The sequence below is a fragment of the Haliaeetus leucocephalus genome, unplaced genomic scaffold (assembly GCF_000737465.1).
Source record: "Haliaeetus leucocephalus isolate CR32 unplaced genomic scaffold, Haliaeetus_leucocephalus-4.0 Scaffold889, whole genome shotgun sequence".
Classification (NCBI taxonomy): Eukaryota; Metazoa; Chordata; class Aves; order Accipitriformes; family Accipitridae; genus Haliaeetus; species Haliaeetus leucocephalus.
The window spans coordinates 3,861,463-3,886,447 of record NW_010973325.1 but is presented as its reverse complement, the minus strand read 5'-3'; the positions used below and the strand labels follow the sequence as shown (position 1 = coordinate 3,886,447).

The 24,985-nt window shown below is 44.3% G+C and overlaps 1 protein-coding gene across 5 annotated transcripts; it reads left to right on the top strand.

Annotated features, from left to right (window-relative positions):
* The first annotated feature begins 6 nt into the window (after positions 1-6).
* LDLRAD4 (low density lipoprotein receptor class A domain containing 4) lies at positions 7-16,953 on the top strand. Of its 5 annotated transcripts, none has more exons than XM_010583309.1 (4): positions 7-30; positions 3,490-3,644; positions 14,924-14,977; positions 16,277-16,953. In XM_010583309.1, exons 2-4 carry the CDS (start codon positions 3,540-3,542, stop codon positions 16,817-16,819), a joined length of 702 nt encoding a protein of 233 aa, XP_010581611.1. In that variant the 5' UTR covers positions 7-30; positions 3,490-3,539; the 3' UTR covers positions 16,820-16,953. The 5 variants fall into 5 exon arrangements, with proteins under 5 accessions (XP_010581611.1, XP_010581607.1, XP_010581609.1 ...); XM_010583305.1 differs by lacking the exon at positions 7-30 and adding an exon at positions 312-418; XM_010583306.1 differs by lacking the exon at positions 7-30 and adding an exon at positions 832-1,690.
* Positions 16,954-24,985: the final 8,032 nt, after the last annotated feature.

Here is a 24,985-nt window from a genome sequence, read left to right as displayed (position 1 = left end):
GGCTTAAAGAGCGGCGGGGCGGCGGCGCGGGTAAGCTACGCACCTTTCCCCCCCATCATCATCATCACCATCACCACCACCACCACCACCACCATCATCATCGCCACCCCCCCGGTAGCTGCGGTCTGAGCGCTGGGGCTGGGCCCTGCCGGTGCGCTGGGGAGAGGGAGGGAGGGACGGACAGACGGCTGTCAGTCAGTCCGTCCGTCAGTCCCCGCGTAGGGCTGAGCGGGCAGCCCGAGGACGGTGTCCCCTCGCTGGATGGAGGCCGGGGCTGCCGGCGATGCGGTGCCCGCCGCGGGGGCTGGCGGAGCGGCTTGAGCCCCTCGTCCGCCGCAGGAGGCGAGCATGTCCAGTGAGCAGCTCAACAGGACAGCGGTGAAGGATGCGCGGTTAAAAGACCTGTTGTTGGAACGAGGTACCCCTTCGTTCGTCCGGGGTGCCCGCGCCGGTTGGGCCGCCGGAGCTGGGTCTCCGCCTTACCGGAGCAAAACCCGGCCCGGCCCGGGCGGGGAGCGCTGGCTTGCCGAGAGCCCTGGGGCGGAGGGGAGGTCTTCTGGCCGGGGGGGGTGGGCCTGGCTGCCGAGGGGGATTTGGGGGTGACGGTTGATAGGGTTATAAATTAGTTCTCTTTTTTTCATGCTCTTCTGTGGAGGTGTCCTGCATCTGTAGTGGCCTTTTTCGTGAAAAAAAAAAATGTTCCCCTGGGAAAAAAATGTATTGTACTTGCTATTTCCTGGCTGTGAAGAAACGGGTCTATGTGAGCATGACAGAGTGACTTGGGGAGCTAAAAACCTATCATTTCTCTTCCCGAAGCTCCCCCGCCCCAGTCTCTTTCCCAGTTAATTTAGAGGAGAAGTGGGCAGGAGGAGATGCCCCTCTGGAAGGCAGTGCTGCAGCAGCGAGGGCCCTTCATGCCCCACGCCTGTGGGGCAGGAGGCAAGACGGGGGCCGGAGGGACCCCGTGCGTGTCGGCAGGTGCCAGAAACTGTGCAGATTGTCTTGTGCAGTGCCAGTGAATAGAGATTGCTCCTGCTCTTGTCTCTCTGCTTTTTCCTGTTAATAACCTAATGGGTAGCAGGAGGGCCAGTCAGGAGGAGAAGAGATTAAAAATTACCTTCCCCTTTCCTTTCCTTCCACTTTCCAGTGAGGAAACCCTCTTGAACGTCACTTGGGCGCTTTGTTGCGTTCTCGTGTTTGCAATGTAAAGCTGGAGCTGGAAAATCCCGTGTGCTCACACCTGTGTGCTGTGGTTTTCATTTTCTTTATGGTATGGCCATGTTTTATTCAAGCATTTCCAAACGATTCCCACTTAAGGGAAATGCTCACAGACCCAATCCTTTATTCCTAAAGGAGAGGAACTGTCCCCTGCCACTGAAATGGTGTGGCCTTGATAAATTTAGAAGACTCTGCCCTTGGCAGATAGAGAAGTAACATGTCATTCCAGTGATCTTTGCGTTCTAGCAAAGCCTAAATCAACATTGCTTGTTTTGCATGTTGCCCTTTAGCAACAGTCTCTCAATTTCCAGTCTGAAGTATTACATGGACCAAAAAAAAAAGTTTTGGGTAAAGAAACCCTTTAGTACTTGATAGCCGCAGAATGTGAATTGCAGCAGTTGTCAACTGTGTCCAGTCTGTATTCTGTGCTTCTGAGCCAAGAAAAAAATGACTTTACTTAAACATGGCTTTGGTGGGTTTGTTTTTTAATTAATTCTGTGCTTCCTGCTTTTTGATCTTTTGGTGCTGACATCGTTAGCTTCCAGTGACTCGGGGGGGCGGGGGGGGGTTGGTCCAAAAAACCCCCAGACATTGCTGCACTGCATATGGGATTGATAGCAGAAGCAGAGCAAAGCACTGACTGATCATTTTTTTGAAAAGGTTGGTGGTCTTGGTGACAAGTGGATGGTACTTAACAGCAAAGAGAAATTAAATGATAGATGTATTGCTGCCCTTTACTCTTTTCTTAGCCTTAAATAGGTTTAGTTACTCCTACTGAGATGATCGCAGAACCTCACACTTGGACAGTGGTGTGCCTATGCCCACTGGTAACATGTGACAAACAGCTGGACCTCAGCACTAGCCTCCACAGGACACTGCAGCTCTTGTAGTCTGAGGTTTTGTTCGCAAGAGAGCTTAGAATAGTGAAACAGCCTTGGGTTTCCTTTAGTTCCACCACAGGTCGTTTTGGATTTTATGTGGGAACAGCGTTTTTCTAGCTCGGCTTCATAGTCATGTTGTGTTTGCATAAGCATGCTGCTGTTACACAGGAGGCTGAGGATGACTACAAATGAAAGGGGGAGAAGCTTGTTTTCTCTGATGTTTGCTTTGTCTTTTTATTTTTATATTTTGTTATCTGTCTTTCCTCGTTGGCTCTTCAAAACAGAAATTTAATATTGGTTCCCCAAAATTCATATTTTGGCGCCCCAAAGTAGTGCCATTTTTGGAAAGTGCTGAAACTGAGCAACTCGCACTGCTTCTTGGCTTTTTCTACCAGCCTAGCAACTAAAGACCTCCTCCCGTTAACTGCAGTTGTCTTTCAAGATGAGAGCATCCCCTGTGAGCAATGCAGTTTCCATAGAAATATTAGCAACTGTGTAACTCGAAAGGGCAATTTCTCCCCTTATGTTGCTCATCCTTGCTACTCCAGTATAGCCAAAAGGGTGCAAGAATGACTCATTTCTAAATATACTTAATATTTGTGGTATAGGCAGGACTTCAGATAAGATGATGTGCTCTGATGGAGTTCATTGTAATTGTATCTCTTGCAACAGCCAAGGCCCTGGTTTCATTTTTAACTGTAGTGGAACATATCTTGTTTTAGAGTACCAGATCTCTTTTTAGATTTTTACCTGAATGGGAATGTCCTAGTAAAGTTAATTTTACTTTAGTTGGAGAGAAGTAATGAATGAAAAAGACAATGTGTGTAGACTTAATACGAAAAAAGTTTGTGTTCCACTTGATGTAGGTAGCTTTTGTGCTATTTAGCTGATGAAAAAAAGTTAAGGATAGTTAACTAGATAGTGTCCAGATTCCTGTCTCCATGGCCTCTGCTTTGGAGCTTATGGAGCCCTCTGGACTCTGTTGGCATTGCAGATGGCTATTAAAATAGGGTGGGATGTGTGTGGGGTTTTTGTTGTTGTTTTTTTTTTTTTCCCCCAGTGAAATTGTTGTATTATCCAAAAGGCTTGTCTGTGGTGTTTATGCTGAAGAATTTATTACCTGTGAAGGCTGCAGAGAAGGATCACCGAGAAATTTCTTAGCTTTGACCTGCAGCCACTTATACCAATTGATTGGCACTGCCAAAAACCGAATATTTTCATACTTTTTAGAACACACATTTTCTTTGCAAAACTTTGCAAAACAGATAGCAGTGAACATCTTAATCCAGATCAGTCTAGATGAACTGCTGAGTTTTTTTCAGATTATTGCTTTGATGGATAACATTCTGTGTGTGATTGACATATTTTCCTCTTTTTTTCTTTGTTTTAGCTGAACTGGAGTTTGTTCAAATCATCATTATAATTGTGGTTATAACTGTTATGGTGGTAGTGATCATCTGCTTGTTAAACCATTACAAACTCTCGACACGCTCCTTTATCAACCGACAGAGCCAAAGCAGAAGACAGGAAGAAACTTTGCAGACGGTGAGTATGAGCTCTTTGCACCCAATTCCTTCTTGTGCTGTACGGGTCTGCAGCAAAGCCTCCTGAGGAGTACAGACAACTCTTGGAAAAACTTCTGATGTCACTTTTACTACTCCCTATAGTTAGGTCTTTTGCTGAGGTTGTATTTGTCAGTAGAAAAAAAATCAGAACATAAATTCAAGATACACTGTCTGATTATTTTTAGACCCTGCTATGTTTTATGTAGCATATTTTCATTTTGCATTTGGAGGTTCAGATGTGATGTCCTGTTTGCTACTGCTGTAATTTGAAGGGGAGTGGAGAGGGAATGAATGGAGATCACCTGGGGTTTGAAGATTTGAAATACACATTGTTGTGACTTTCCATATATTTACTAATATCCTGGAGTTGCATCACTGTTACTGTTTTGTGAAGCTGCAATAACTTTTTGCTGGATCCAAAACCCTGGTCCAGTAATGGCCCAGGAAAATGTAATGTTTGTTTCACTGAAACAGCAAGAAAATGTTAGGAAAATGATCCCTCCAAGGACCTGGAGTGGTTAAGATGTGTTGTTACGGAGCTAAAGGCTTGAGACCAAATCTCGGTCGAGACTTGTAAAGGCTGTCCCTGGTCAACCCAGCAGTAAATGAGCATTTAACTTGCCTTGTGAGCCACGAGTTTGCTGGGTGGGATGCACTGTTCCCTTCTGAGGGTTAACCACAGGGTGTCCCTGGCCTTGGGATATCCCCGCAAGCCTGCAGTGCCAGCAGTATCTTATGATGCTGCAGGGAGATCCTTCTCCTGCTGTGCTTTTGGATGTCCTCAGAGTGGTGCCCTGGGCCTCTTTGCTGACTGCCATGGCCAAGGGGCCATTTGTGAGGGTAGCCTTCTGAGGTACTGAATTCCTGGCAACAACATTGGGTTCACAGCTTCATTTAATTTTGCTGTCAAAAAAATTATCTGACTGTAACTGGAAGGCACGATCCTGTAATGGTTTACACCAGTCGTACGTCCACAGTCTCCCCTTTTCTTTCCATCCCGATCCTGTGTTTCCTCGTTCTTTTTGCTTCTTAGAGAGCTGCCAGGGTTGTAGCGAGAAGTATCAGGGAGCTGATCTGGCTGAATAGTAATTGTTTTGTTTTTTTTTTCCATGGTTAGATTTCAACCAAATCAGTGAGCGAAGTGCCCAGCCAGGGGAGGAGGCAGGGATGCCACAGTCCAGCCTGGCAATTGGCAGCTCCCTCCTGAAAGACAGCTGTAAAATGTGATGAACACGGGGTCCCTGAAGCTCTGGCTTAGCACATCACCTGCATCCTTCTGCTGTGCTGAATAGCTCTTACCTTGGAAGCTGCACGGGGAGGAAAGGAGCTGCCTCCTCAAGGGGAGGTTGTCTCATTCTCTAGCGCTTTGGTAGCACAGGAATATTTAGCTCTAATTTGGTTACGGATGAAACTGGAACTTGTCAAACCTTAACCTTGTGGACTTCAGGGCTAGAAAAATTGGAGAGATTAATTTGAGTGGTGCTTTGAAATGGATGCCGTAATTCAAGAACCACACTTCTGTCTGGAAAATGTTAGCTATAATTACCTAAAATGAAATAATTTGAGAGAGAGGAAATGCATTTTCATCTACACAGATCTTTTAAAACTGCAGTAAGCTGTCAAATGCGTGAAGTAACCCATTATTTCCTTTGTATGGTTCGTTAGTATTGTCTGTTACCAGAGTGAGTGGTGCCTTTTCTCTTGGAAGCAAGGGAGGAAACATAATCTTCTTGTAAAGAAGAACATGCAGTTTGGCAGTGGGGACTTGGGAGCCGCTTTAGTATCCAGAACTGCTCTTAAATCACTTTTAAAACACTGACTCAGTTTCAGTTTGATGGCACCCTTGTAAGTAATGATAATCATAGCCAAGTGAGCATTTCATGGGAATTGATGATTGGTTGACAAGAACCAGTTACTAATTTGTCTGAAAACTCTCTGGTATAGGTTTGTCATCACTATTGCTCATCTGGATTTCTGATAAGCTGAAGCTGTTCTTAAAAGAACGTCATACTTGTGGAGAATGAGACTTTGGAGGTCTCTGAGGTCAGATGTCAAATAAGTTTGAATTTTCCTTTGTCTCAGGTGTTAGAAGGAAATTCTGATAGAAACTGGTTGTGCGCTGCTTGCAGCGCAAATCTTGAAAGTGGTGTGCAGTGCACAAGAGTCGGGAAACTAAAGCATTTGCTCTGATGTGGAAATGGAAATGACCCGTCTGTTCTCGTTGTCCACAGCGGAGCGAGTTGCACAAGGTAAATAGCGTGAGCAGTAAGATGCAGGTTAGATTATACACTTTTAAAATATATTTATTTTTTAACCAGGCAGGCCTTGTTCTGTGTGCAAATGCTGTGGATAAGTGGATTCTCTTCCAAGGGAATTTTTTTTTTAAATGGTATATAAACTCTGAAAACAGATTTAAATGTTTATTAACTACTAGTGTCTGAAGAAAATATCATTCTGACTCAGGCCTTCTGTTGGTGGAGAAATAGTGAATGGAAATAGAAGTAGTTCAGCAGTATTTCTTAAAAGAAAATGGTAAAGCAAATTAATTGACTGTTGGTTAGTTCCTGTAGCAAACTATGAAGTGAACCTCCACCTCACGTAACTGAGGTAGCAGATGTGTATCAAGAGGCAGAATCCTGCCTTTCCTATTCAGATGGGCTTTTTTTTTTTTGTCCTTTTGTTACCTTCCATTTTCCTTTTCTTCGAGCCTGTCCTATTTCTAGATAATCATGCATTCCAACAGCTGAGCTGTGGCTGAATTGCACAGATTTCTGGCCCTGTAAAGACCAGCTATCGAACAGATGATCTCTCTTATTCTGGGTCTTCTAGAGATTGTAATAGAAATGAACTGATAATTTATCTACTGCCTTTATTGCCAACCTCACACCTATGAAACTCATGGGTCAGGCCTCCAAATAACAAAATAAAAGGTGTTTGTGGGTTTCTTCTTTGTCTGATTGAACTTCCTTCATGTTTAAAGGAAAAAAAAAAAGGCCTGGAAGTTGAAATTCTTATTGTCTTCCAAATCCAGAAATTAGAATATTAAAAAGATGAAATATCACTGGAATCACAAGTGATAATAACACTCGAAGGGCAGAAAAGGGAGCAATCAAAAAAAGTTGCTCTTTGACAAGTACGTGCTGAAAAGTACTTGTTACATTCCTGTTCTGTAAATATGCTTTCCTGTGTGACCACCAGTTCATCTTTCTTCTTCTCTTTTTTCCTCCTTTTCATCCCCTCTCAAGTCTCATCTTCCAGTCTTTCACCTGGTCTTTGTCTTACTAACTTGGCTAGTGTGCTGAGGCCTTAAACAGATTACATCAGGGGCAGGACAACCTTTGAGCACCCAGGAATACTGGATGCTTCTGCAGCAGTGCTGCTGAGGATGCTGTCCACCCTCCCAGGGTGAGCCCTGCCCTCTCTAGCGTGGCTATTAAAACACTCAAACCCTGTTTTAACATTAGCAGAAATATGAATTTTGGGGTCGTAACTGTGGGAGGTGGAACGATGCAGAGTGACAACTGTGACGGCATGAGCAGCAACCTGACATGACCGTGCACAGTACTGAATGGTACCCATATCACAATGGATAAAATATTGAACGTTTCCCCCGATCCATCAGCAGGGTTTGGCTTTGCAGCTGGGAGCGAGCCAAGGTTTGCAGAGCATCTGAGGGGGATGTGGAAACTGTCGGGTGTGGAGTATACCAGGAGCATGCCCGGGGCGATTCTCTAGGACGACACAACCTCTTCTGTGGGAATGACTGACGCTACTGGCAGTGCTGGGGGTTTTGGGGCAGAGCCACGTGGCAGCCTTGGAAAGGCACATCCATGCACAGGGTATGTGTGTCTGATATCCTGGGGGAGGTATGTGTTGCAGCATTGCTGCCTGTGCCTTGGAAGGACTCACATTGTATAGGGAGGGTAGCGTTGCTGGTAACCAAAACCACCCTGCTGGAATGTAGGTAGCTGTGGCTGAGCTGCTGCTGTGGCACTGCTGTTTGCTGGGACAAAACAAAGATAAATCTTGCTTTCTGATGATTAACTTTTAGTGTCATCACTAGTGATTTCCAGGGGGACATTGAGGGAAAAGAGATTAACTAAGTGACTTACAGGGAGGCACTTAATGAGCTTCTGATGTTCCTAAATTGATTCCTTCTCCCCATCCTGGTGGCTTCTGTCTTGGTGTCTTTTTCTCTTACAAAGTGGATCTTGGTGGAGTACTGAACACTTGGACTGCCCCAGGCCCACTCCTGGCAGCCAAGTCCTGGGATCCATCACACAAGATGCTCACCCTGACCAGCCCCCACCTTCCAGCACCAAGGGCAGCATTGCTGCTAGGGCTAGTCAGCTTGCATTAGGACCTGCATTGATAATGCCCGTCTCGAATGCCAAGCTGCAGAAGCACAGCTACAAAAATACTGTCCTCTTTCCTGGAACAGCTATTTCAGAATAAAGGGGGAATATCAGGAGGGTGACAGAAAATACTCAGTAATATTGACAACTCCAGGGATTTGTCGGTGATTTCAAATGTTAGCCTTGCCCCTTGACCTTTTAAATTATTCCCTACTGGTGTTAGCATTATTCCTTCTGTTCCCTGCTGGCATCCCTGGGTCACTCGTTCTCATTTTCTTACCGACATGTGCAAAAGAAAGAAAATCCCAGTGGGAACAAGAAGCCAGTCTATAGCTGGGAGACAGTGTGAGTGCTGTAGACCACCCTCCTTTGCCAAACCTTTTCCTTTGCACCAGGCATCAGCTGGCAGGAGCTGGACGTGCACTGTGTTCTCCTGCCATCTGCATGAGGGACATTGGCTTGCCTCTTCCTCGGGGAGTGCTGCCAGGAGGGACAGCGTGCGCTGGCTGCTGCTCTTTGAAGTCTACCACAATAAAGTCGGAACATCTTTAATAAGGGCAGGATTGTCTAGGAAATCTGCAGGTAGGACTAGAACCGAGGAGCACCAGCTTTGGGTGGCTTCTGACTCAGTGTGTCACCTTGGGCAACTTTCTTCATCTCCAAATAGAGGAGGAAGGATAATAGTACTTACTTCCTTCACTTGGATGAAATGAAGATTACTTAAATTGGTAAAGTGCTGCGAAGTTGGGGGGGAGTTTTAAAGCATTAAGTAACAGAAATAATTGATGTAAGTGTAGGGAGGCAGACTGCATGCGAGAGGTTTAGTGCTCTCCATAATTCTCTTTCTAGTACTTCTCCTTGGTACCATGCACTACTCTGCCAGGCACAGTAACATTTCCTGCCCTTGAGGAAACACAGCTTTTAAAGGAAAGAGCAGTCCTGCAGGAATAGTTGTCATTCTGTTGGGAACAATGCAATAGTTTGCTTTGCTTGTGTTCGGCCGGGAAAATGTTGCTGTTTTCAGAGCTTGCGATGGTCTGTATCGCCCTGGAAGAGGCAGGGAGGAACGAGCCCCTGCGCCTTCTCGCAGCATATTGAGCAAGCCAGTGCTTTAATGTGGTGTAATCTATCGCTGCCACCTAGGGCCAAAATCAGAAACTACACTATCTGAAACAGTTCACTTGCAAAAAAGCTGTGTATGGTTTTGTGTGTACATATACACACAAAAATAAGACAAAAATCTGAGTTTAATCGAGGGAAAAGAGGGACCTTCTTAATTGTAATGCGTTTCAGAAAGTGGAAAAACTGACTTTTATTTCTCAGGAAATGCAATTTCAGGCAGAGTTCCAATTCTCAGAGACTTAAAAATGGAGAAAAACTGAAAGTCTCCATAAGAGTTGGCAAAAAAGAAAAGTTTGGATTATATGGGGCTGTTGTGGTTTAACCCCAGCTGGCAAATAAGCACTGCACAGCTGCTTGCTCCCAGTGGGATGGGGGAGAGAATTGGAAGAGTAAAAGTGAGAAAACTTGTGGGTTGAGATAAAGACAGTTTAAAGACAGGTAAAGCAAAAGCCGTGTGCGCAAGCAAAGCAAGGAATCTATTCTCCACTTCCCATGGGCAGGCAGATGTTCAGCCATCTCCAGGAAAGCAGGGCTCCATCACGCCTAACGGTGACTTGGGAAGACAAACGCCATCGCTCCAAATGTCCCCTCCTTCCTCCTTCTTCCCCCAGCTTTATACGCTGAGCATGACATCGTATGGTCTGGGATATCCCTTGGGTCAGTGGGGGTCAGCTGTCCCGGCTGTGTCCCCTCCCAACTCCTTGTGCCCCCCCAGCCTCCTCACTGGTGGGGGGGGGTGAGAAGCAGAAAAAGCCTCGGCTCTGTGCAAGCACTGCTCAGCAGTAACAAAACCAGCCCTGTGTTATCAACACTGTTTTCAGCACAAATCCAAAACATAGTCCCATACTAACTACTGTGAAGAAAATTAACTCTGTCCCAGCGAAAACCAGCACAGGGATGCTTTTGCTTCATGACAGTTTGAGGAATTTTTCTTACTGAGCATAAATTTTTACCTGCAATTTATTCTGAGTTAAAAATTCTTCTTCCAGTAAATTCTTTCCTGCTGTCTGTCAATGTGCTGATGTTCAGCTGAGGTAGCTGGATGACACTGCATGCTCCAGGAAGCACAGTGTTTAAAAATGGCCTCAAAAAGTCATTTTCCTAAACTGTTTAATTCTAGAGTCTGTAAACCTTTGTAAAATACAAATTAGGCAAATTATCTTAGGCTTATCCAGTCTCCTAAGCTCTAAATATTGAGTTAAATAATCATCACTGTAAGATAATTAAGTAGTCACCCAGCTGGATTTATTAAATGATGCTGTTATTCCAAAACCTAATCGCAAATTTCATTTCTGTCAATTATTGTGAAACTCAGGAATGGCAAAGGTCAGCAAAAGACATAGCAGGATCCCCAAGATTTTTCTTGCTTTGGTGTTATTTGTAGGAGCTAGGATTTACCGTGGAGGCTCATCCTTTTTCATTCCAAACCCTAACAGAGTTAAAAATGAATACACTGTAGGGAATGAATGCATAAGCTTTCTCTCCCTGTTACTTTTAATTATTGAAGCTCACGCCTGAAGACCTTTAGTCTCTTTAAGAAGGAACAAGTTGAGGTGGCTAGCTATTGAGAACCTATAAGAAGCAGGTAAATGGTACACTGCCCACAGAAAAAAAATGGGTAGATTGCATTTGCTCAGGTTTAGCCTTGATTGCACATACCAGAGAACTACTTGTACAAATCCACGGGCATTCAGTGTGAGGGGGCATCGAGCGGGACTGCCAGCGCCGGATTCGCTAGCTGGGAAGTGCCTGTCGGCACAGTGCCAGGCAGCGCGGTGCTGGGGCTGCGAGCTCACGCCAGGCCTGGCGGCTGGTTAGCCGTCGTGCCGAGCCGTATTGCCTGTGCCTGATTTTGTCTTGCTCACAGGATGAGAAGTCACTGAGTGAAAAGAAGTCAAAAGTAGTTTGTCATTAGGCCGTTCTACCTTGGTATTTTGAATGATAAAGAGAGAAACAATATGAGGGAATATACATACAAATGCTGTCGCTTCTTACCTGATTGTTACTGATCTGAGCACAGGGAAACATTTTAGCTGTCAGATGAAGGTCTGTAGTAGAGGGACAAGGAGAGAGCAAGAAATAACTTTCCCTCAGTGTAAGTCACCCCAGATTGTTCACGGCAGTCCCGGCGCGTTATTTCTTACATCTACAGCTTGGGGCGTAAAAAAAAAAGTCCTGGGGATATTTTCCTTCTGCAACACTGAGGTTTTTCCTTTTTTTCTTCTCTCAACCCTTTGCCATCACCCCAACAACAGTGGGGTAGGTGGGCACCAACACGTGGTTAGCTTGTATCTACCCAGTGCAGGGGAGGGGAGGATTTTCCTGATATGAAGACTTGAGAAAGGTAGATAGTAAGTCTCCTGTGGTGGATGCAGTGATTTCAGGAAGGCGGAATGACTGAAAAGGCCAAAATTGGGAAGATGGGGCAGGCACCTGCAGTTCTTTTGTTCCAGACAGATGCCACCTTCTGTAGAGGAGATGGGGTTTATCTGTAGAAGGCAAAGTGCAGAAAACCCTTATGGCATTTCAGGGCAAGATTCAGCAAAGCACTTCGGTGTGTTAATTTTTTATTAATCTCCTAACTTTTCTCTTAGCCTTGGAGTGTTAGCAGAAGGGCACGTCTAAGTAACTGGTTGCAGACAGACCTGAGCAGAGTCTGCCTTTGCTCCAAGCTGGCAGTTCCCAGGTCAGCCCTGAAGTGGGAGCTGCACAGCTCAGTGGTGAGCTAGAGTCTGGCTCAGAGGCACCCAATGAAATACATGCTATGTAAAAGGGTAAGAGGTGTATAGTGTGTGATATTAAGCGTAAATTATTTCCCTGTTCTGTTGTATTCCTCAAATATGTATAAATATAAACCCCATAGAGCCATTCATAATTAAGCACTGGCATGCTGTCCATTGTCTCTTCCTCTCTTTCTTTTCCTCCTCTCTGTATTCTTCTTCCCATATTGTCATACTGCTCTCCGCTTAAAGTTTAGGAAGCCCCTCTACATGTTTGTTTTTGTCATTGCAGGTCACTGTACAATAAGTTCATGTCCTAGAAGGATTCAGGGATTCTGCAATAGCTGAGTGCAGGAAAGCCAGTTGCATGCTAGCTCCTTCCCTTTCTCCTTGCCTCTCTCGCTGTCCATTTTAAGACTTATCCGTACGATAAGTAAGAGTGCAGTGCCTTTTCCTACATTGGGCCAGTTAGTCTGGGCTTTTTCTAGTGGTGGTGAGACAATCCTGTACTGTACTGTGGCACTGGACCAACCACGTATGTGTGGTGAGGTTGGTCTGCATGTGGTGTGTGAGCCTGGTATTTTCCAAGCGTGGGCGTGCTGCGCACATGCTACCCAGCCATCTGCTTGGGGAGTTCCTCTGGCTCCTGGGATAGAGCTCTTACTGGGGGTTGGCTGCTGCCAAAGGATTTATTCAGCCTGCTGCTCTCTCCAGAAGAAACCGTAGGGAAGGGAGTAGCTACAGGTGGGCTGTAGGACACACTGTCACAGAGGCCATGTTGTTGCACATCCTTGCATCGTAAGGATCTCGCAGCTTTGGAGTTCAGCTACATCCCAAGCTGTCATATGTCCCAAGCTGTCTACCTCCTTGAGTAGTTAGCCCGGAGTGAGGAGAGCCTTGAGCTCCCTTGGTCTCATTGTCTTGGTCCGACTATCCCAGCACCCTGGTGGCATTCTGTGGGGTCCCTGTAGCAGCTGCAGTGCCTCCAGGGAGGATCTTCTACTGTACCGGGATTCAGGCATCAGCAGTAGAAGTAACGGGCAGCTCCACTCTTCTAGCAAGTTGTTTGTTAGGCATCGCTGGTACCAGGTCTGTGTGCCGAGGCTCAGCATGCAGGTCCTGCTCCATCTTGGCACAAGGAGTTTTTCTCCACATGCTGCATTATCTCCCTCGGCTCTTCTTACTCTGCTGCCCTAGGGGAGATGAACCCTAGGATGGGAATTGTCGTTTCCACTTCCACATCAAAAACTCTCTTTCATAAGGGAGTTTTAAGTAACATGAGTGGTGGTGGTAGATTGAATTCCTTTCTGGGTTAGGTTATTGGTTTTGCCTTTTTTCCTCTCTTCTGAGCCTGAACTCATTAAAGGTGAGACTGAGACAGTTGCACTAAATATAAAGCTACCCACTATCGTATTATTGAAACCATCACTTGGGAATCTGCTGTTGGGCTGTGTATGGCCTGTAGTTCATGAGCAGTTAATTGAGCCCTTTAGTTCTGACTAATATGTTTTACTTAACAATTGCAACAGGCTTGGAGCCTGCTGGGTCAGCTGCTGATAATCTGATTATATTTAATTGTGCAAATATACCCTCAGATATTTCAAAACGAGGGCATCTGGGTGATGGAGGGGTGGAAACGAAGGTGGGTACAAGTATGCATATACATGTAAGTATACAGGTACAATTTAGTCTATTGACAAAACGTCGTATAGGCACTGAAATACATGAATCTAGGTAATATTTGTCTTTGATATCAGGCCTTTGCAAATGGGGATACTTGCAAAGGGAAGTTGTGAATAATGGCAATTGTCAGCCTCCCTCTATCTCAGCTCTATAAAGCTACAGAAGAGAAGTGATTGACCAGCTTTGTTACTCAAAGCATTTCCCTTAACAGCTGAATCCTGTGGGAGATTCCTCTTAGAGCAGCTTTCCTCTGCGGTGGACTCTCCTGACAAGATCACAGACGGCTTTTGGTCTCTGAGTGTCATGATGAACATCTAGTTAGGTCTATTTTTACATCTGAAATATGTTGAAAGATGCTATGGTGAGAAGAAGCAGTACAGTAAGATTTGAAAGTAGTCTATACAGGGTAATGCTTTTGGGGACAGGATGCATTTTTCTTCCTGTTCCTGAGATTTCTTATGTCTATAAAATCATGAAGCTTGAATTAGCACCAAGAAAATAGTCATGACCATACAATGTTTTGATTTTCTTTTTTTGCACCAAGACTGAAATTCTGTGCTTTATAGCTGCCCTGATGTGTCCTTGTCAGCTTCAAAATTTTCCAGTAAAATAAATCCATTGTGGTAGTTACTGCTACTCTAAATGATTAATTGAGAAGAAAAATAATGATACATCTTGAGCTGTTTTCCCTTATTGATGTGTTGTTCTTCACCCTTTTATTCTGCCCTGAGTGCTGGTACAGTATCAGAACAGCCCTTCAAGGCATGAGAGAGAAAATATTTTGGCCTGAGAAGGTGGCTGGGGAAGTGGTTGAAGGGGGGAACTGGTGGCTGAAACCTCAGCTGCTTAATTACTGTTTATGGTGGGAATTGGGCAACTGACAGTTTTGACCAGAATATTACCTGGGTTTAGAGTGACTGCTACTTCACTGAGATTACAGATGCCAGGTTTCGTGGCAAACTGTTTTGGCTCTGGTGTGTAATTGGGATCCTGGCTGGCAGGTCAGCTTCATCGGACCTGCTGACATTACCTCGTTCAGCATGCAAGTGCTGGTGTCTCCTATCATCTCTGCATGTTGCCACGTGCTTGCAGCTGCGACTGGCTCGCTGGGTCCTCAGGCCCTGTGAGGCTGGGTGCTATGGATGGCGTCTCCAAATGGACTTGCAAAACAGACCAAGCTTGACTTGCTTGTGTGCAGAGCTGCTGTTTGCTCTGGTTTTGGAAAGAAAGAGGTGGAATGTTACTTGTTTATCACCTCTCCTTAGGTGGAGACAGCCAGTCCTTAGAAGCTGACTGCTTGTAAGAGTTGTGGTATTGAGGCACGAGGGCAATGTGATCTATTAATTTTTCCTCTTTTGTTGTTTTCTTCTACATTCCAGGAAGGGTGCTTGTGGCCTTCAGAAAGCTCGGTTTCGCGCCAGGGTGCTTCAGAGGTACAGATTTTTTATTATCTTCACCAATGTGCTTTCCTCTTCCCTGTAATGTGTATTTGGCTCTTTTCAAAAACATGCATCTATTTAGTAAATAAAGCTTTTCCGGTGTAGACCAAGAGCCAGTTTCATGTGGACATCTGAGCCTGCCTTAACTCTCATTCCATAAATGCCTAAGGCTTTTTCATTAAAAGAAGGAAATTCTGCCTACCTGACACCTCATCTCCATCAGCAGCTCCCTGTATGGTAGTAGGCATTCACAGGTAAGTGGTGGAGGTGTGTCTCACTCATGCAGTGGCTCAGTAATTTGAGTATTCAGTGTAAGCTGGGAGACCAGTTGTTCTTGTCCAAGTTTTTCTTGGATTTACAAAACATATCCTATCACGAGTGTCTCTCATCTTCCAGCTAGCACAGATCCCCGGTCTATGTGATAATTTGTGAGTGTATTGCTCTGAGTGGTTCAGCTTTTCTGTGACAAACAGCAAACCTTCCTGGTGGTTGGTCCTGCATCTATGAGGATTAGGGGCTAAAGACCCTGCATGGACCCAAAAATGAGAAGAGCAGTTTGTTAAATCTAGATCTGAGGAGCTGAAGTGTCTGTCTAGATCTGGGATAGACCAAGTGAGGAGAAATAGCTCCTCACAGAGTATCTTGAAGTCTTCCTTTTGTAAAGCCTGACCTTCTCCAGGGCTTAATACACCAGGGACATTTTTTCCACTCACAGTGTAGAAGCCTTGCAGGTCCTCCCCAGAGGCTGAGTTCTGGTGGAGAACTGAGGGGGAGGAGGACACCTGATACACTCTGGTAGTGAAGGCGTGAGATATGCCAGGCCTTTACAAAATGTACTAAAATGACCATCTGAATTCTTCGGTGATGCAGGGTGTTACATGAACCCTGAGTAGGAGGGGGAGGCTCAGACTGCAGCTGAAAGTCAGTATTGGGACATTTTCGTAGAACTACTCAATTGTCAAGACTAGAGAGAATGCATTTCCTATGTTCAGAAACAGCATCATTTTCTCCTGGCTGTGCATGTTTTAATGTCAGAAGGAGCTGTGTGGGGTCTTGGTCTTCCTTCGAGAAGCTGTTCTCAAGTGTCTTGTGTTAGATCCTCCCTGCAACTCCTACCTCTTCTTTCCATATGCACGTGTGTGAGAACACATGTGCACAATATCTGCTGGGTTTAATCCCAAAGATAGGTGGCAAAGAGAAGCATTTTGCCTTTTATCAGTTCTTCCTAAATATGGAGCACCCACAGTGCTTTGCTCAGATGTGGAGTCACGTGTGTGTCTCTTCCCGTTTCAGATCATGTATGCTCCAAGGTCCAGGGACAGGTTTACCACCCCATCTTTTATGCAGCGGGACCGTTTCAGTCGCTTCCAGCCCACTTACCCTTACATGCAGCATGAGATTGACCTTCCTCCGACCATCTCCCTCTCTGACGGGGAAGAGCCACCGCCGTACCAAGGCCCGTGCACCCTGCAGCTCCGGGACCCAGAACAGCAGATGGAGCTCAACCGGGAATCCGTCAGGGCACCGCCCAACCGAACCATTTTCGATAGCGACTTGATAGACATCTCGATGTACAATGGGGGCCCCTGCCCACCAAGCAGCAATTCGGGCATAAGTGCAACCAACTATAGCAGTAACGGAAGGATGGAAGGGCCGCCCCCGACGTACAGTGAGGTCATGGGGCATTACCCAGGCTCCTCTTTTTTCCACCACCAGCACAGCAACGTGCCTCCTTCCTCGCAGAGGGGGAGCAGACTTCAGTTTCAGCAGAACAATGCAGAGAGCACAATAGTCCCCAGCAAAGGCCAAGACCGGAAACCGGGAAACCTGGTCTAAGTTACTCTCCCAGGCGCATTTGAACTGAAGACAAGAGAATCAAGCAGGGCGGTGGAGGAGGACCCCCATGCTCTGGTGCACAATGCTGTTACGTTTCACGTTCTACAACTTAGTAAAACCAAACGTGCAAACCAGTTCTTTGTTTCTGATTCCTTTCAGGGGAACTGCATGCAAAGCAGATTGAAAGAAATACAAACTTCCATTCAGTTTGTCTACGAGCAGTGTTTCAGGAAAGGGGGGGGGATATATTATTTTTTTTTAATAAACTATTTCAATTATTTAATTCTAAAAGTGAACTTAGCACAGAAATGAGGCTTGTACAGCCTGTTTTGTACTCACTGAATGGCAGAAGGAAGAAGGTGGTTTTGCTACATAAACGGGGGAAGAATTGGCCAGTTTGTTTTTTTTTTTTTTTCTCCCAGGGTGTGGATTTTTTTTTTTTAATATGAAACAAAATTCCTGTTTTGTGTGCCAAGGTATAAAGTTGAGAACTTAGATGAATGCAAGGAGTTAATTTGTGTTGTGATAAATGTGTTTTAAAAAGTTGCACTATCTTAATGTTTTAAAAAAATATATATGAGGGAACTGTTTTATGTGAAGTTCTTCTATATGTTGTCTTTTCACCTGTGGAATAATGATAGAGCCCCAGAAGTAATCTGGAGGAGTTTGCCCCCCTTCCCCTGGGTTTGCTAGAAAAAGGGGACAGGACTTAGCCTAACATCTCTTGACTTCTACAAATCAAGAAATACAGGGACACTTGTCTTTGCAATAACTTGCATTCAAATAACAGTGCATCAGTGAAGTGTCTTGGAGACTTTTGGGTGGAAGAAGGCAAATAGGAAATCCCAGCATTTTCCATCACTTAGGGTTTAGCTATTTTGCAGCGTAGACTATTTGTTTTGTAAACGGCAAAACAAAATCCCAGATGTGTTAATTTGTATTGACTCTAACTAAGTGCTGCCATTCTTTTGCTTTTCATAATACAGTATTGCCAGTACTTACAGTTCTAGAGATTTTTGTCCTCACTGTAGCCTGAAATGTATTTAGTCACATATCATGACATTATGCAATAAATTGTTTAAAAATGCAAGGTGGGTTTTTTTCCCCTGCAATGCTGTTAAAATACGTGAGACACTGTTGTGCTTTTCACTCTCCATTTCATCCTTTAGATACTGAAGTTCAGTCCTGGAGATCCATCCTGTTGAAGTGAAGGGGCCTTTGTAGCTATAACCGCCCCGTGCAGTTTCTGCAGCAGTACCGAGAGCGCTCATGACGGTGGTGCTGGCTTCTGCGGCATCCCTAGCAGTGACGTGGGAGCACCAGTTATTCTCACTGCAAACCATTTTGCTCTGGGCCCTGTTGCAGAAACCCTCCTCCATGTATGTCATCTAGCTGACGCCAGCAGGACTACACTCATGGGTAAAGATGACTCGCATATTAACTAAGTGTCTGTAAGCCCTAGTTTTGCCATGCTGGTCTTAAGAGTAGTTGGAAAATGTTACCTGCCTGTAAAGTGGCATGTGGGGTATTTCTTCCCTGGCTGTCTCTGCGTGGAAGCACGTGCAGCACTGGAAGGCAGTTAACAAATGGTGATAGTGGCATCACAAGCACATGAAAAAGCACAACTTGCACTTAAAATGCATTTCGGAAATGGACTTAAAGTAAGAACCTTTAGAGTCTTAGCTTGAATAGTTTCTAATACATATGTGTATGAGTGTGTCATAGACCTTTTCACTTTAAGATCTTTCACTTTCTATGTTCTTAAGCCTTGTGCTTGGTTTCGGGCAGCAGCCGCTGAGTGCCCTGAGGGCGCAGTGGAGGAGTGCTGTGCCCTGGCGCCTGGTCCCATGGCTGGAGGCTGGATTTCTGCAGGACTTCTGTACACTGGGGGCTCTGATAACTGAAGTGCATCTTTGATCTATGCAGAGTTTTAATGCCAAAACAGTGTGTGTGTGTCTGTGTGTGTGTTTTATGGGCCTCAGTGTAGATTATTTTCTTCATAAGGTAATTTGGTTTTATTCTAGTTTAGAAAATGTTTGTGTAACTGTTAGTCTGAATATGCAGCCTCATCTGTCTCTGTAATTGTTTTTTGGTCTTGGTCACACTGGTAACGCAGACTAAAGCTGCCTTTTAATTTATGTATTATTTGAAGGGAGAGAGAGAGAAAGATTGTATGATGGGATTCACTTTCCCCCCTGCCCTCAGACCCACAGGACAGGTGTTTCGGAGATGACAAGATGGCTGTCAGTCAGCTAAGGCTCTCATCTTGTCTGGTTCCTGGGAATAAAAGCTGTGAAATTAGATTTTTGCAAACAACCTGTGAACATAATTCTTAGTTAAAAAGCAAAACAAAACAAACAGAAGACAAACCCAGCAAATGTTGGTTTTGGTCTTCAGTGACTTTTGTTGTCCTTCAGAAGTGAGTTTTTAAGCCAGAGAACATGTGTGCCTACACAGATACTGTGCTGTTGCCTAGATGAGGATTATTTAGCCAAGAAGCCTTCTGGCAAGAACAGCTGGAACTCATTTGTCATGGCAGAGCACACCTAGACTGGGCCCTGGGCTTGGACCAGTTGAGTACCAACCTTTCCCCATGCACAGATCTCAGTGAAGTGAGTCTTGAAGTTGCCTTCAAAGTCACCTCTTGGGAACATGCTTTCTTTGAAGACAGCCCTTTGCCATCTTTTGCCAGTGGATTTATGCACTTCCCATTAACATCGTCCAGTATGATGTGTGTGCGCTCTTGTCTCTCAATTTTTCTTGACTGAGGAAATTTTTCTTTGCGTGGAAGATGTAACCTATTCCAGTTCTGTAGAAAAGGTTTAAAAAGAACTTAGTATTTGCTCACCTGGTGGTTGCATTTCCTCTTGCATCTTCACCTTCTCATTGTATTCTGCTGTCCAAAGCTAATGTGCAGCCAGTGTACCTGCAAGGTCTGAAAGTGTAGTCACCTGTTGCTTGCTATAGATGAGCTTGCAATCTGCTACTTTTGTTTTGGGGCCTCTTACAGGAGTAAATATGGTATTTTCTGATGAATATTGGTGATCTCTGATGGGAATGCCATCAATAGTATAATGTTGCAACAGTGTGTGTTTTTCTGTTTTTTCTTTTGTTGCAGTGAGAAAGAATATGCCCTTGCTAACAGAACAGAATGGTAAAAGAAGGAATATCAGAGTTAGATAGCACGATCAATCTTTACAGGCTTGGAAATTGGCAGTCTCTGAAGATAAGTAATTCTATGAAGCATTTATGGAAAACTGCCTTTGAAAATACCCGGAATTAATAAACTGTATTCCAGAGCTACTCAAATGAAGCTTTGTAAATTATAAAAGATTTCTGCAAACACTGTAGCGTCAATCATGTAGATTATACCTCCATAGTGGTGTTTTGTTTTATGTGTAACATGCACAAAACCCACATAATGTGTATGTGGAGTTTTCTATGTGATGGATCATATTAGCCTGAATTCTGGTTGTATCTCCTGACCTTTGCCTAGTGACCCATCTTCCTAAAATTCAGTCCTATGATGTCCCCACTTTAGAAATTTTTAAGTTAAAACTTTTTTTTTTTTAAGTGTACCTTTAAGAAAGAAAGCATTATGACCTCTGCCCTACCAGAAAGGTTAGTTTTTCCCTTGTGTGGCTTGGCATGGGTCCCTTTTTGGTGCTAGATATGCCCCATCTTTGGTGTTTTCCTATGATCTTGCAGGGCTAGAAAAGGCAGGGGATTTAGCAACAGCAAAGAGGTTTCTCTCCCAATTTCCTGATGGAGCACTCAGCTCTAATTCTGGATGCCCATTTAGTCTGATTGTGGTTGTGTTCGTCTCAGTGCTGTACGAGCAGGCTCTGTGTATGTGACGCTGCCTGAAAGATGTGAGTGAGGAATATGAAGACTAGTACCTAGTCAACGGAGCAGTGTTGAGGTCCCTTTCCTGTAGCATGTGGCACGTGCAGAGTTCACGGTACTTTGCGTAATAGGTTGTTTTTGTCAGGGAGGACCTACTTAAGCTGCTCCTGGTCTTGTCACTGATGAACTCTGCACTTGACCCAGTCTCGGTCTGATGTGACTTTATTACAGTATGCTTTTTCCTTTTAAGTATGAAAACTCGGGTGTATGCCCCCTGTAGAAGTTCTTAATGGCTAGTGAGGAAGGCATTTATGTTTCTGTAGTCATGGAATCTGCAGGAACCATGGGTCAAGTTGCCCTTCATCTGGCTTTTTATTATTGCCTGGCCACTTCTCCCACCAATTTGCCCCAGCTGGAAGCTTCTTCTGTTATCCCAAATCTCTGAATTTTTGTGTTGCAGAAATATAAAAAAACAAAGTGTTGCTGAGATTTTTTTTTTAATTTTTTTTTTCTTCCTGTGAATGTGGTTCAGGGAAGGGCAAGGAGTGAAATGACATTGTTTCTGAAAGAATGCACTTTCTTTGCAATAGGGCAGAAAGCCTTGTCCTGCTGGAGAGTCTTGTGCGTAGGCTGTCTGGAACAGCACTGTCTGAAGTGGTCGTTTCTAACCCTGCCAGGTAGTAAGACAGTGGACCTTAAAACTGACGCTGATCTCTAAGGAATGTTTGAATGGTTTGGAGAAGATTGATTACTAACCTTTCTGTGACTCTGAGCCCTGAATGCTCATGGTAACTAAGGTAACCTGATTTCATAGGCAAAGGAAAAAGAAAACAGTATGCTGGTGAAAGCAGATATGCTCCAAAATTGTTCTTTGCTTTTTTAATTCCTTTTTTTTTTTTCCTTCCCCCAAGGATAAACAGTAGGCTTGCTGGTACATTTGAAGGTATTTAGGATTATTCACAAGTTCTCTCTGGTCATTACCATTAAGTCATGTCCATGCACGTGTATGTGTATACATACCTGCATGCAAACTTGTGCCTGTATCCTACCCCTTGATTATCTACCAATTAGTTACTATTCCATAATCACCTTCCAGAAGTGCTAAATGGCTATATATTGGGCTCTCAGGAATAATGACAGGTCATTTGTCAAACAGCTGGAGGCATGAGGAATATTTGCTTTTCAGTCCTGTAAATGTCATGGCCCTTGTTTTTATCAGTAGGGGAGTTCCTTGCTACGCAAATTCTTGCCTGTGACCTGGTGCACTAGTGCATCAACCATCTATCAGCTCTCTCCTTTTGGGTGAGCTTTGAAAAATCCTCGTGCTTTTGGGACAACCCTAATGTAGACCTTGCGTATTGATGTACAGGAAGGAAACGTACTTCCTGTGCTCTAAATCTCAGAAGCATGCTTTTTAAAACCTAGCTGATGCTGAGAACCAAGTGATCCATTTGTACAGTGGGTTCAGGTGAAGGCTGGCTTTTGATTACATCTTTGCTTTTTAGATAAAGGCTGTTGCAAGTAATTTAATTACACATATCTGGTCTTTACCCGCACTGTGTTGCCTGCTTGTCAACTGGTGCAATTTCTTTTCTCTTAAACTAGCCCCAGATGTGTCAAATTATTTAAATTCCTGGAAAGAGGCACTCTTACTGAATTGTCTGAGACCTGTTGAGGCCTTTTAGGGCACGGAAGAGTTCCTTTTGAGGAGGACATGTTGAACTTACAGAGATTTCCTGTCTGAAGACTCTGTTCCGTATGTTTCGTTAGGAAACGGAAGTGTAAAGTTTTGAGAGTGGCCCAGCTGAAAATGTTGGTTGGTAAGATTTTTTTGTTTGTTTTGGGTTTTTTTTTTCTTTGTTTGTTTTTTTTTGTTGTTGTTGTTTTTAATACTTCATATATTGTTTACCAGTCTGTGCACATTAATTAGAGGTGTAAATTACCTTTTGACCCACCTCCGATTGCCATTGCTATGCTGGCAAAAGCCCCACTGGGCACACTTGCACCAGCAAAAAAGAGTCATTTTCTTGGTACGGCTCCATTTGGGGAATTAGCAGAAGCCGCACCACTAAGTTCAGCCTCCAAAACCAACATCAGCCCTGCACTGCCTCTTCCCAGCAAACTCAAGTGTGAGTGGCTCAGTTTCGATGAAGTGCTTTACCACGCTAGTAAGTACCACAGACAAGCAATGGAGGAGGAGTCTACTGGTGTTTTCCTTGAAATCGCGACTATTTGCATTAAATATATTTCAGGGGCACTAATGCTGTTTTTGTACCATTCACTACATTTCTCCTGCTTTCGAAAGGGAAAAACCAAGCATGATTTTGTCTTAAAGCGTTGCAAACTCTCCTGGCTCTTACTTCTGCCTTGCTGTTGTCTCTTCCATTTTTAGACTGAACACAAGCAACCCGGGTATTGCTAGCACCGCTTTCCTGCTATAAAAGAGCTTACCTTTTTGTGTTGGTTAACAATAAAGAAACAAACTGGTAACCTAGATACTTCCCCCTTTCCTCCGACAGCCACGTGATTTACTGCCAGAGATTACTCTGTTATTTCTTTGCTATATTGCTGCTGCTGCTGGTTTAAATGGTTTGGTGCGTGAGCTTTCTGAAACAACGTGGTGCGTGTAGGATCTCGTGGGTGACAAAGCCGTCTCTTTTCTTCTTCCTTTCTCTCCTTGGGTTTGTGCTTGTCTGTCTGCCATGGTAGGTTTATTAATGAATTATATAAGTCCGTATTAGATATAATTTTGAGGAGGTTTGCATGTTGGTAGTTTGTAAGCAACTAAGGTGCCTCATGTTCAAGTCTGAGCAGATAGGAATCCCCTTGCACTCGAGAGGGCCTGATCCAAAGCCCAGTGAAGTTGGTAGGAAGACTCTTGCCGACTTCAGGGGGCTTTGGATCAGGCCTTATGCTCCCACCTTTGTTGTGCCTCACTTAAAATGGTGCTTTTTCAGTTGTCTGTCTTTTTTTGGGTTGGTTTTTTTTCTTTGTATGGTGCTGTGTATAACTTGAATATATTATGCACATATCCTACCCAATGGGTAGAACAAACGAACATACAAAAACAAATAGATGTTGTTAATACTGTAAGATAATGTATAGATGATACCAATTTTAACACACACAAAAAAATGGCATAGACTTTGTGAATGCCATCTTCTGTGCTTGGTCCTTTTTTGTAAGAAAATTTGCAAATGAATGCATACAAATGACAAAAAGTCTATGTATTTTATTTTCCTATTAAATATCAATATAATATCATAAGGGAAGAAGTTTGAACAAGTCCTTTTTGAGTAGCCTGTGTATAGCAATTGGTTGTTTGATGCATCTTGGCTGTGAAGATTTGTTCTCTCTTTTTTTTTTTTTTTCAAATGTGTCACTTTAAGAAAAAGGAAAAAACACGAAACAAACAAAACCTCCACAGCTTTAACCTTGCAACTAGATGCTCCTCGTCTTGGTTGTTGCCTCGCTATTGCTGAGTTGGACCAGTATTAGTTACTACTTCTCCAGCAGATATGTTATTTATTATTATTGTTGATTAACTTTTTTTAAAAAAAACAAAACAAAACAAAAACCAAACAAACTTAGAAATGGGCTAAAAACTTTTGAATCTTTTTATCCACATCCTAGATTTGAAGTGAAGCTCAGACAAGTGGGAACTGACCCGAACCATCCCTACAAAATCAAAACTAGGCCAACGAGAGGTTTGTGCCACCAGCCAGCCCTTGCTCTGTGCCCACTACTGGTACACGGTCCTGCCCCTGCAGACGGGCTTAAGGCTTGGTGTGTGTACCTGGGACTCGCCGATGACCCAGGTGGCTGCAGGGGTGCAAGCCTTAAGGGTAGGCAAGAAAAGCCGCAGCCAGTAGTGAGCTGAATGCAGGGTTTGAGCGCGAGGTTTGAGTCGGCAGTGCCGCTGCTGTGTTGGCCTCTGACAGCGATGGCTTAACCCAGGTTCGTATTTAAGAGCATGGAGAAATGCCTAAACCTGTTCAGGCCCAAGGCGGGAAGCAGTGTGGGAAGTAATTCAACACTTTTAAACTTTCTGCCGGGCTCCGTCGGCAGTTTGGGTCTCCCCTGGTGTCTCCGCGCGCTTGGCTGTCTGTCCCTGTGCCCCCGCGCGTGCTCGGCACGGGCTCTTCGGTAAAGCAAATACCTCAGGAAAACTCAACATGAAGTTCTAGTGTAGAGACTTGCAGATGCTGTACTTATTTTTCTAAACTGTTTGTTCTAACTATCCCAGGATGGTAGGTGATATAGAAGTTTATCAGTCCGAGACAGACTAGTCCTCTCACAGATGGATACCGACTAATCCTT

What these genes read in the sequence shown, in the direction of transcription:
- LDLRAD4 (XM_010583305.1), top strand. Translation starts at nt 349, where the DNA reads ATGTCCAGTGAGCAGCTCAACAGGACAGCGGTGAAGGATGCGCGGTTA. An exon ending in AGACCTGTTGTTGGAACGAG is followed by an intron (nt 419 to 3,489) that starts GTACCCCTTCGT and finishes TCTTTGTTTTAG; the next exon opens with CTGAACTGGAGTTTGTTCAA. An exon ending in AGGAAGAAACTTTGCAGACG is followed by an intron (nt 3,645 to 14,923) that starts GTGAGTATGAGC and finishes TCTACATTCCAG; the next exon opens with GAAGGGTGCTTGTGGCCTTC.